At 48.8% G+C, this 12,500-nt stretch overlaps 1 protein-coding gene across 8 annotated transcripts in view; it reads left to right on the top strand.

Moving 5' to 3' along the window:
- LOC143285111 (uncharacterized) overlaps positions 1-12,500 on the top strand; it is a 32,799-nt gene that overhangs the window by 19,040 nt on the left and 1,259 nt on the right. For 3 of the 8 annotated variants that reach the window (XM_076592326.1, XM_076592327.1, XM_076592325.1), the window contains exons 5-11: positions 1,970-2,198; positions 3,789-3,905; positions 4,384-4,449; positions 6,827-6,870; positions 7,179-7,916; positions 8,553-8,742; positions 9,953-10,023. In XM_076592326.1, the coding sequence (XP_076448441.1) occupies positions 1,970-2,198; positions 3,789-3,905; positions 4,384-4,449; positions 6,827-6,870; positions 7,179-7,916; positions 8,553-8,742; positions 9,953-10,023 (1,455 nt within the window). The remainder of the gene's footprint in view (positions 1-1,969; positions 2,199-3,788; positions 3,906-4,383; positions 4,450-6,826; positions 6,871-7,178; positions 7,917-8,552; positions 8,743-9,952; positions 10,024-12,500) is intronic. The other 5 variants (XM_076592329.1, XM_076592330.1, XM_076592328.1 and 2 more) reach the window with 5 other exon arrangements.

Below are 12,500 nucleotides of genomic sequence, written 5' to 3' on the forward strand. Positions count from 1 at the left end.
TTCTTCTTTCCTGAAGAGTTATTGGGGCGCCGCACAGAAGAACTGCTCACACAAATCCTCCACTCCAGGTCTGTGTGTTGTGTGTCAAAGATTGGGTTTCTGCAAAATGGTTTTCCTGTCCAGTTTGAAATGTTGCCAGAATATCGGTGTTTTTGGGTTGTTTTGTGTGTGTGTGTGTGTGTGTGGGGGGGGTGTAGGTGGGTGGTGGGGGTGGTGGTGGTGGGGGGGGTCTGTTTTTGTGTTGTTGGGTTGTTGTTGTTTTTGATTTCTTCTTTATTCCCCAATGTCTTCCCCCACTACCCCCCACCGCCCCCTTCAACAGTCCCATGGAAAATCGTTTTAGCAAGGATTTTGAATCTCTGGTATTGTGCTGTATTGTATTGTTCTGTATTACTGTTTTGTTATACAACATATTTCAGTGTGTGAAATTTGGACTACTCTCCGCAGGGAAAACGCGACGTTACACTGAGAGCGCCACCTTTTATTTTTATTTTTCTTTGGTATTTCATACTGCTAGCAATTTTATTTGTTTTTCATATCGATTTGGATTTTTAACAGGATTTCGCCGAGGACAACCCTTTTGTGGCCGTGGATTCTTTTACGTGCGCTAAGTGCATGCTGCACACGGGACCTCGGTATATCGTCTCGTCTGAGTGACTAGCGTCCAGACCACCACTCAAGGTCTAGCGGAGGAGGATGAAAGTACTGGCGACTGTGGGATTCGAACAGTGCGCTCAGATTCTCTCGCTTCCTAGGCGGACGCGTTACCACCCGGCCATCCCTCCGGGCCATGTAACAAGACCTGGTGGTCCAGCTACCCACCACCATCCTAAAGTGAACCCTGTGTCCCCTCCCCTTTCTCTGATGACAGGACCTGGTGGTCTTGCTTCCCACCACCATCCCAAAGTGAACCATGTCCCCTCCCCTCTGTCTGGTGACAGGACCTGGTGGCCTTGCTTCCCACCACCATCCCAAAATGAACCCTGTGTCCCCTCCCCTCTCTCTGGTGACAGGACCTGGTGGCCTTGCTTCCCACAACCATCCCAAATTGAATCATGTGTCCTCTCTCTCTGGTGACAGGACCTGGTGGCCTTGTTCCCACCATCATCCCAAAATGAACCCTGTGTCCCCTCCCCTCTGTCTGGTGACAGGACCTGGTGGCCTTGCTTCCCACCACCATCCCAAATTGAATCATGTGTCCCCTCTCTCTGGTGACAGGACCTGGTGGCCTTGCATCCCACCATCATCCCAAAATGAACCCTGTGTCCCCTCCCCTCTGTCTGGTGACAGGACCTGGTGGCCTTGCTTCCCACCACCATCCCAAATTGAATCATGTGTCCCCTCTCTCTGGTGACAGGACCTGGTGGCCTTGCATCCCACCACCATCCCAAAATGAACCCTGTGTCCTCTCTCTCTGGTGACAGGACCTGGTGGCCTTGCTTCCCACAACCATCCCAAAATGAACCCTGTGTCCTCTCTCTCTGGTGACAGGACCTGGTGGCCTTGCTTCCCACAACCATCCCAAAATGAACCCTGTGTCCTCTCTGTCTGGTGACAGGACCTGGTGGCCTTGCTTCCCACAACCATCCCAAAATGAACCCTGTGTCCTCTCTGTCTGGTGACAGGACCTGGTGGCCTTGTTCCCACAACCATCCCAAAGTGAACCCCGTGTCCTCTCTGTCTGGTGACAGGACCTGGTGGCTTTGCTTCCCACAACCATCCCAAAGTGAACCCCGTGTCCTCTCTCTCTGGTGACAGGACCTGGTGGCCGTGCATCCCACCACCACCCCACACCGAACCCTTGTGTCCCCTCCCCCCTCTCTGGTGACAGGACCTGGTGGCCTTGTTCCCACCACCATCCCAAAATGAACCCTGTGTCCTCTCTGTCTGGTGACAGGACCTGGTGGCCTTGCTTCCCACCACCACCCACACTGAACCCTTGTGTCCCCCTCCCCTCTCTCTGTGACAGGACCACACGTGCGGCTCCAGGGTGCCCCTGCACTTGGACATGGACGGCCAGCGGACCCCCGAGGTTGGCCAGAACGTGACGGCCTGGCTGTGTGGCTCCTACAACGTGCTGGGCGCCGTGGACTGCTGCGTGCAGCGGCAGCCCGTCACCATCAAGCGATGCGACACCGAAGTCTTCGTCTACAGGCTGAGGCCGCAGAGGGTGTGCCCGGTGGCCGTGTGTGTTGTCCGTAAGGAAGGGGCTGGGGTTTTGGTGTTTGTTTGTGGGGGGCGAGGGGGGAGGGGAGGAAGGGGGGATGGGGAGGGGGGCGTGTGTTGTGCGAAAGGAAGGGGCTGGGGTTTGGTGTGTGTGTGTGTGTGTGTGTGTGTGTGTGTGTGTGTGGAGGGGGATCATCGGGGGTGGGGGGGTATGTGTGGGGTGTGGGGGTGAGGTGCGTGTAATTGTGTGTGTGTGTGCGTGTGTGTGATTTTGTGTGCGTTTGGGGGCGGTGGGTGGGGGGTACGTGTGTGTGTGTGTGTGTGGAAGGGGAGGGGGAAGAGTGGGTGGGCGGTGGTGTTGGGTGTGTGTGTGAGGGGAGGGAATGTGTAGTGTGTGTGTGTTGGGTGTGTGTATGTGGGGGGGAGTGGGATGGTGGTGCGTGTGTGAGTGTGTGTGTGTGTGTGTGTGTGTGTGTGTGTGTGACAGGAAGCGTAGAGTACAGCTTCGTGACGTAGTTCCAAACCTGATTGGATCTCCACAGTAGCATCGTCATCTTCATCCTAGTCCTCCTTCTGCATCATCAATATAAAAAAATAACATCTGTAGAAAAATCCACTTCGATAGGAAAACAAATAGAATTGCAGGTAAAAAAACAAAAAAACAAAAAAAAAACAAAAAAACCCAGGTCGCACTCTTATTGTAACCACACCCTCTCCCTTGGGAGAGCAGCCCGAATTTCACACAGAGAAATCTGTTGTGACAGAAAAGAGTAATACAATACAATACAATACAATACTCTCTTTTTCTTTCCTAGTTTGTGAGGATTTCACCCTCCTATTTTCCTATGTCTTTCCTGTTTTCCTACCACAGATTCATAGTTACCTTTCATGCGCCACTTTTGCCCCCACACACATTAGCTAATCACTTTCTTTCATTTTTTACTATCGTCTGGCGCATCAATTGCCCCAGTTTGTCATAATGGGATGTTAAGTGTGTTCCATAACTGTATACATTGGTCAGGGTGTATGATGTTCTAGTGTTCTGTGTCAGTCAATCAGATTTCAGGCACGTACACACACACACACACACACACACACACACACACACACACACACACACACACACACACACACACACACTCAGACAGACATGTAATATTTTACGTGAATGACCGTTTTGTTTATTTTCGCCGCCATGTAGGCAGCCATACTACCTTTTCGGGTGGTGGGGTGGGGTGGTGGGGTTGCATACTGGGTATGTTTTTGTTGACATAACCCACCGAACGCTGACATGGATTGCAGGATCTTTTACGTACGTATTTGATCTTCTGTGTGCGTGCACACACGAAGATGGGTTCAGGCACAAGCAGGTCTGTACATAATTATGTTGATCTGGGAAAAAAAAAATCTCCACCCTTTAACCCACCAGGCGCTGTCGCCGAGATTGGAACCTAGGACCCTGAGATTGAAAGTCCAGCGCTTTAACCACTCGGCTGTTGAGAGTAGGTATACCTGATACTCGTTCTCTAGGTTCAAACATAATTCATTCCGAGAAACCCGATTTGGGTACGTGGAAACAGTTCAAACCCACCCCAACCGGTGTTGTCTTTTGACGGTGACAGGTTACGGGGCCTCCATCTCCCCCCAGTTCGTGGCCAAGCATGGAGATGTTCCACGCTCTGTTCAGCCCCGCTCTGCCGTGACCCGCCCACCTGCCCACCCCACCACCACGCATTTCGGTGAGTTGTCTTTTCCTTTGATTTGGTTTAGATTGATTGCTTCAGTGGTTGATATGAATACTTATATAGCGCCTATCCTCGTGTCGGAGACCAAGCTCTAAGCGCTTTACAAACTCGGGGTCATTTACCACAACAAGGCTGCCTACCTGGGTAGAGCCGAATGACGGCTGCCATTGGGCGCTCATCATTCGTTTCCTGTGTCATTCAGTTAAGATTTCAGGCATGCACACCTACACACTCAGACAAACATGTAACATTTAAAATAACATTTTACGTGTTTGACAGTTTTGTTTATTGAACCGCACCATGTAGGCAGCCATACTCCGTTTTCGGGGTTGTGCATGCTGGTTATGTTCTTACTTCCATAACCCACCGAACGCTGATATGGATTACCCTCCCCTGCCCTCCCTCCCCCCCCTCCTCCCCTACCCCTCTGCCCACGAAGAGCATTCTGACGAAGTGAAGGGGGTGTGTGCAGAATTCATGGATGAATGTCCGGAGGGTCAAATCCTATGTCCTGACGGCACCTGTTCGCCCTGTCCAGGTACTTGCTTACTCTTCGTATATTTGTATTTGTATTTCTTTTTATCACAACAGATTTCTCTGTGTGAAATTCGGGCTGCTCTCCCCAGGGAAAGCGCGTCGCTGTACCACAGCGCCACCCATTTTTTGGTATTTTTTTCCTGCGTGCAGTTTGATTTGTTTTTCCTATCGAAGTGGATTTTTCTACAAAATTTTGCCAGGAACAACCCTTTTGTTGCCGTGGGTTCCTTTACGTGCGCTAAGTGCATGCTAGCACACGGGACCTCGGTTTATCGTCTCATCCGAATGACTAGCGTCCAGACCACCACTCAAGGTCTATTGGAGGGGGAGAAAATATCGGCGGCTGAGCCGTGATTCGAACCAGCGCGCTCAGAGCTCAGATTCTCTCGCTTCCTAGGCGGACGCGTTACCTCTAGGCCATCACTCCACTATATATATATATATATATCTCTCTCTCCGATTTTTGTTCATGTATTCTTGGTAACATATTAATCGTTTGTATGTGCGCAAGTGTTTATATAATCGTGCAAGTTGTCTATTGACCCCCCCCCCCCCCCCCCATTTCCCCGATTTAGTGCTGAATTTGATGTTTCCTCGTGTTAATGTTCTTACCTTTTTATGCCTCAGGACTATGTTGAAAAAAACAAACAAAAAAAAAACATGTTTTTTTACTTATCTCGTTTGCATGGTTAAATGAAAGTTCGTTCCGTTTCGTTTCGTCGTTTCGTTTCCTTTCTGTTTTCCACTTCCCGCCCTTTAGTTTTTTTCTCCTTGATTGTTTTCTTTTTCTTTCTTTTTTTTCGCTCTCTTTGTTTCTTCTTCTCCATCTCTTGCGTACATGCATATGTGCGCGCGCGCGCGCGTGTCTGTGTGTCAAAGTCAAAATAGAGTTCACATTCATGAGGATACTGAATACAATAGAGGAACACACACACATAGATTCCAGAGTGCTTCTTTCCTTACTGGATATGCTTTGTATACAAAATGACCGTGTCTTGAAATCACGTTCTCGCTTGTACTATACAGAGCAGTGTTAGCTTGAGTAGTGATTGTGTGTGTGTGTGTGTGTTTGTGTATGTATGTGTGTGTGTGTGTGTGTGTGTGTGTGTGTGTGTGTGTGTGTGTGTGTGTGTGTGTGAAATCTGGGGGCATGGGGACCAAGAAATCGCACAACAGCATAGTATACATGTGGAGTGGCGGTCCAGTTATTAGTGATGTGGAGTGATGGTCTAGAGGTAACGCGTCCGCCTAGGAAGCGAGAGAATCTAAGCGCGCTGGTTCGAATCACGGCTCAGCCGCCGATATTTTCTCCCCCTCCACTAGACCTTGAGTGGTGGTCTGCACGCTAGTCATTCGGATGAGTCGATAAACCGAGGTCCCGTGTGCTAGCATGCACTTAGCGCACGTAAAAGAACCCACGGTGACAAAAGGATTGTTCCTGGCAAAATTCTGTAGAAAAATCCACTTCGATAGGAAAAAAAACACACCAAAAAACAAATAAAACTGCACGCAGGAAAAAAAAAAAAAAAAAAATGGCGCTGTAGTATAGCGACACGCCTCTCCATGGGGAGAGCAGCCCGAATTTTAAACAGAAAAAAATCTGTTGTGATAAAAAGAGAAATACAAATACAAATACAAAATTTTAGATCACGCCGTCAACAAGGAGACGAGAGGTCCCAGGTTCGGTTCTCACAGGTGTATAGCTCTACAGTGACCATCGACAGATGAAGGGGGTTCACTGCGGGTTTCAACGTGTTGCAGTTTGAAAAACGCGAAAAAACGACAGGCGTTATAACAGGACAGGAAGGAAGGAATTTTTGTTTGATGTCCCGTCACACATATCGGTGATTGAAGACATTTTGTTAAAGTATTTATGAATACATCTGAGTATTATCGGTTAGAAGGGGTGGGAGATGTGGATGAATGGAGGGTTGGGGGAAACTGGGCAAATGAAGGTAAAAATGCGGGTGAAATTTGGAAGAAAAAAAAAACCCCTCTAAATACAGTTACAGGAAATTACTTAAAGGACTTCGTAAAAGAGAATTCGTTAAACTGACAAGCGAAACAACTGATAATGAATGCAAAAAGTCAAAAACATCAACGCTCTCAGTCACTTGTGAAGACACACTTTCGTGTACAAAAAGGCTTCATCAAGCTACGGTGAAAAATTATATGCTCAACAGGACAGGTTATCCGATAAATAACAGATAATCCTGCTGCGAGGTCTACTGGATATATAGAACAAATGAACAAATAAACGCACGAATGGATAAGATGGGGATGTGTGTATTAATAATTGTGATAATATGACTACTAGAACCAACAACAACAAAAGGAATAAACGAATTAACGAATGAATTTTTTTTTTGTGTGTCCAGAAACATCACCACCAGCAGTCACAACAGCATCCACAACTGTTCAGGTAATGTGTATTGGCCCATGCGTGTGTCTGTGTGTATATGTGTCTGTGTGTGTGTGTGTGTGTGCATACATGCGTGTCCGTGTGTCTGGTTATTTTTGTGTGAGCGCGTGTGCTTACGTGCGAACGTGTGTGTGTGTGTGTGTGTGTGTGTGTGTGTGTGTGTGTGTACGTGCGTGAGCGTATATGTGTGTGCGCGTGTATGTATGTGTGCGTGTATGTGTGTGCGAGTGTGTGTGTGTGTGTGTGTGTGTGTGTGTGTGTGTGTGTGTGCCGTGCGTTCACTGACCGCTATGCTGTCCCATCAACAGGAGATCGTGAAACCGTTGGTCACAATGGCTTACAGCACCAGCTCCTCCATCACCGACTCCACCTCCATCCTCTCTCTCTCCTCCTCCTCCTCCTTGCCACTCATTGACTCAAACGATACCTCCTCCTCCTCCTCTGCTTCCTCCTCCTCCTCCTCCTCAAACTCCTCCGCTGTTGCTTCCTCATCAAACGATTCCTCCTCTGGTGGCTCCCACGTAGTGGGTGAGGACTCATTTCCCATCGGTAACCAATCATTGACCACCGCTTCCTCTGCTCACCAGCAGTTCGCCAACAGCAGCGAGGCACAAAGCGTTAACGATACCATGCAGGACCCTGGACTTCACCACGACAACCAAACGTCCACCTTCCTCCCGCCGCTGGATACGGACAACGCGACCGCCGCCTCTCACAACGCGTCGGACCTCAAGCCTGAGGGAGATGCCGCCACTCCGGAGATGAAGCCCTCCACGGGCAGCTCAGGGCCCGTCACGACACAGCTCCCGGTGTCGTCGTCGTCATCAACCCCCGCCGACGTGAAGACCTCGTCCACGGTGAAGATGGCGACTCCTGACGGTCTGGCCACTACCTCCTCCTCGGCTGGTCCCGGCCCTGCATCCAGTCTGGGAGGCGGAGGAGCGACGTACGTGACGCCGACCCGTGGATCGCCAGCTTCTGTGTCGCCCACCGCGCGGGACGTGCTGTCTGAAGCTGTCCGTTTCGTGCTGAATGGAACTTTCCAGGTACTGGATGTCGTGAAAGCTTCGATGTCCTTGCTCTTGTTTTGCATTTGTATTTGTATTTCTTTCTATTACAACAGATTTCTCTGTGTGAAATTTGAGCTGCTCTCCCCAGGGAGAGCGTGTCGCTACACTATAGCGCCACCCTTTTTTTGTATTTTTTCCTGCGTGCAGTTTTTGTTTGTTTTTCCTATCGAAGTGGATTTTTTCTACAGAATTTTGCCAGGAACAACTGTGGGTTCTTTTACGTGCGCTAAGTGCATGCTGCACACGGGACCTCGGTTTATCGTCTGAACCGAATGACTAGCGTGCAGACCACCACTCAAGGTCTAGTGGAGGGGGAGAAAATATCGGCGGCTGAGCCGTGATTCGAGCCAGCGCGCTCAGATTCTCTCGCTTCCTAGGCGAACGCGTTACCTCTAGGCCAGAGAGAGAGAGGGAGGGGGGGGGAGTATTCTCTCTTTTTTCGTAGCCATGAATGATAATAATGATATTAATATGAATAAATGAATCAGTGAAATATTGAATGAATGAAATCATCTTATTTATTACTTAAAACCAAACCAAACCAACCACTAAACAAACCAACAACGGACTGACAAAAAACCACACCACTGTTCCCTCGCACCTTGCACGCAGGAGGCTCAGTTCCGCGACGCCTTGCTGCTGTTCGTGAACAACGCCTCCATCCGGGCTGAGCTGACGGAGGGGCAGGTGGGGGAGGAGGGCCTGAGCAACGTCACCCTGAGGGCTCAGACCCCGCTGATGGGCCGGGGCTTCCAAAACATCACCGTGGTGGATGTGCTGCTGGCTGACCCGTCCACGAACGGTGAGTGGGGTTGGTGGACTGGGTTCTTGATCTTCTTCTTCTTCTTCCTCTTCGTTTGTGCGCTTCAGCTCCCACGTTCACTCGTATGTACACGAGTGGGCTTTTACGTGTATGACCGTTTTTAACCCCCCACCCCCCCACCCCACCCCTCCGCCATGTGGGCAGCCATACTCTGTTTTCGGGTGTGTGCATGCTGAGTATGTTCTTGTTTCCATAACCCACCGAACGCTGGCATGGATTGAAGGATCTTTAACGTGCGTATTTGATCTTCTGCTTGCGTATACACATGAAGAGGGTTCTGACACAAGCAGGTCTGCACATAAATATGTTGACCTGGGAGATCGGAAAAATCTCCACCCTTTACCCACCAGGCGCCGTTACCGAGATTCCAACCCGGGACCCGCAGACTGAAAGTCCAATGCTTTAACCACTCGGCTATTGCGCCAGTCACTGGGTTGTTTGAATGATGCTGTGTGCTGCTGTTGTTGTGAGTGGTGTGGTGGTGGTGGTGGTGGTGGTGGTGGTGTGGATGTTGTTGTTGGTGGTGGTAGAGGTGATGTTGTTGTTGTTGTTACCCTTGACTTGCAGTAGATGTTAACGTGGTGATAGCCTTAAGATAGCTTTAGTGGTCGGCGAGGCTTTAAGCGCTATAATTTGATTTGATAGTGGTGGTAGTGGTGGTGGTGGTGGTGGTGGTGATTGTGTGTCTGTTTTTGGTGGTGGTGGTTGTGTTTTGTTGTCGTTGTTGCCTTTTCGTGATATACGTACGTTTAACTCTCTCTCTCTCTCTCTCTCTCTCTCTCTCTCTCTCTCTCTCTGTGTGTGTGTGTGTGTGTGTGTGTGTGTGTGTGTGTGTGTGTGTGTATGAGCACCGGCGTGCATATCTTTGTATAAAAAAAATACATGTATTAGGAAACAACTGAAACAACAGTTTGGGAAAACAATACAAGATTTCTATGTTTTTTAAGAGTTAGTTGTAATTCCTTCTTCTTTAAAAGAAAGGAGAAGCAAAAGAAGAAGAAGAAGGCAATATCCACAGTTTCCCCCTCAAGACGGAATGAGCAGTGTCACAACAAGGCATGGGCCTTAATCCCGTCAGCCACACAGAGGAGTGGAGGGGAAGAACTGTGGACATTGCCGAAAAGAAAGTACAGTACCTGACATGACAAAAAAACAACAACTGTTTCCAATGTACCTCCTTGTTCACCAGGTACCATCCCTGCTCAACGATTCGTCACCATCATCCACAATGACAACTTCGCTGACCTGCTGTTCTCCCGTGTAAGTTTTTGTTTCATTTTATTTTATTTTATTTTATTTTATTTATTTTATTTTATTTTATTTTATTTTATTTGTTGTTTTGTTTTGTTTTGCTTTGGTTTGTTTCAATCGAGTCTGGTTATCCGTACGGGAACACCACTGTCCTGTTGTTTGACACAGCTTTAAAGTATAGAACGGTACATTATCTGTGTAATAACTGGGTCTGTTTTGAAGACAAACCTCAAAGCCTGTGACATAGACATCGCTTCATGTGAAACTGATGCCCTTGGCCGCTGTCGCTGGAGGATGCTGTGTTCTAGTGGCATAAAGACGTTTGAAAACAAGAGAACGCTGGCCATTAAGGAGAAGCGTGAGCGAAGGAAGCAGGGCTCAACTTCTGGAGACGTTTTCCCTTGCAACACCTGTGGGAAGTGCTGCGCATCCAGGATCGGCCTCTTCTCCCATATTATATGAGGACAAACACCGACAGATAAGCCTGCTTACTCATCCGTCGGTCCGACGGGAGACTCCATCATACTCCATCAACAACTGGGTCTGCTTTTCTGCCCATGGTGTTTCCTGGATACTGTGGATATATGTCGCCGGGGAGACCTCTGGTGACCATTAACCCGTCGTGTGCGGCTGCAGTGTGTGGCAGGACGGCTCAGGATACGTTAGACAACTGTGTTGTGGAAGGAACGGCTCGAGTGCCAAGTCCATTAGTGACCTCCCCTGTCCCCTTTCTGGTGGAGAGATAGAGAGGAGTCACGGGGGAGTGGGGGGGGGGGAGGAGAGAGAGGGGGAGGGGGATAGAAAGGTAAAGAGGCAGAAAGAGACAAGGAGAGAGAGAGGGGGAGGGGGGTAGAGAAAGTTAAAGAGGCAGAAAGTGACAAGGAGAGAGAGAGGGGGGGGGGAGGGGGTAGAGAAAGTTACAGAGGAAGAAAGAGGCAAGGAGAGAGAGAGGGGGGGTGGTATAAAAAGGTAAAGAGGAAGAAAGAGGCAAGGAGAGAGAGAGAGAGAGGAGGCGGTATAGAAAAGTAAAGAGGAAGAAAGAGGCAAGGAGAGAGAGAGAGGGGACGGGGAGGGTATAGAAAGTTAGAGTAAGAAAGAGGCAAGGAGAGAGAGAGGGGGTGTGGGGGTATAGAAAGGTAAAGAGGAAGAAAGAGGTAAGGAGAGAGACAGAGAGAGGGGTGGTATAGAAAGGTAAAGAGGAAGAAAGAGGCAAGGAGAGAGAGAGAGGACGGGGAGGGTATAGAAAGTTAGAGTAAGAAAGAGGCAAGGAGAGAGAGGGGGGGGGTATAGAAAGGTAAAGAGGAAGAAAGAGGCAAGGAAAGAGAGAGAGAGAGGGTGGGGGTATAGAAAGGTAAAGAGGAAGAAAGAGGCAAGGAGAGAGACAGAGAGAGGGGTGGTATAGAAAGGTAAAGAGGAAGAAAGAGGCAAGGAGAGAGAGAGAGAGAGAGGGTGGGGGTATAGAAAGGTAAAGAGGAAGAAAGAGGCAAGGAGAGAGAGAGAGAGAGAGAGAGAGGAGGCGGTATAGAAAAGTAAAGAGGAAGAAAGAGGCAAGGAGAGAGAGAAGGGGGGTATAGAAAGGTAAAGAGGAAGACAGAGGCACGGAGAGAGAGAGAGGGTGGGGGTATAGAAAGGTAAGAAAGGTAAAGAGGAAGAAAGAGGCAAGGAGAGAGAGAGGGGGGAAGGAGGGTATAGAAAGTTAGAGTAAGAAAGGCAAGGAGAGAGAGAGAGAGAGTGGGGGTATAGAAAGGTAAAGAGGAAGAAAGAGGCAAGGAGAGAGAGAGAGGGGGGGTACAGAAAGGCAAAGAGGAAGAAAGAGGCAAGGAGAGAGAGAGAGAGAGAGAGTGGGGGTATAGAAAGGTAAAGAGGAAGAAAGGCAAGGAGAGAGAGGGGGGGGTATAGAAAGGTAAAGAGGAAGAAAGAGGCAAGGAGAGAGAGAGAAGGGGGGGGGGTATAGAAAGGTAAATAGTAAGAAAAAGGCAAAGAGAGAGAGAGGGGAGGGGTGTGGTATAGAAAGGTAAAGAGGAAGAAAGAGGCAAGGGGAGAGAGAGAGAGGGGTGTGGTATAGAAAGGTGAAGAGGAAGAAAGAGGCAAGGAGAGAGAGGGGGAGACAGAAAGACTGACAGACAGGCAGAGAGAGAAAAAATAATAATGGAATGGCAAACACAAAAAACAGTCTTGGTTAATTCTTTAACCTGTAAAACTGTTCTTGTTTAGGGTGGGTGGTGGTTAAAAAGCTCTCATTAGCCCATGTGGGTCCTTTTTTTGTTAAAAAAAAAAAGAAGAAAAAAAGGGCCCTACCTAGCAGTTGGTAATTTCTCCTTGCTTGAGTAGTGGTATCTCTCTGATTCGCAGTCAAGAGTGGGTAGCAGGCCCGATGAGCACTCCCAAGTGCGAAACAGCTGTCGCTTCCTGTGCAAATCAACCTTCCTTTTGAAGGTACTTAGGACCAACATGGATTAATGAGAGCTTTTTATCCATCACCCACC

The sequence above is a fragment of the Babylonia areolata genome, chromosome 8, assembly GCF_041734735.1.
Source record: "Babylonia areolata isolate BAREFJ2019XMU chromosome 8, ASM4173473v1, whole genome shotgun sequence".
Taxonomy (NCBI): Eukaryota; Metazoa; Mollusca; class Gastropoda; order Neogastropoda; family Buccinidae; genus Babylonia; species Babylonia areolata.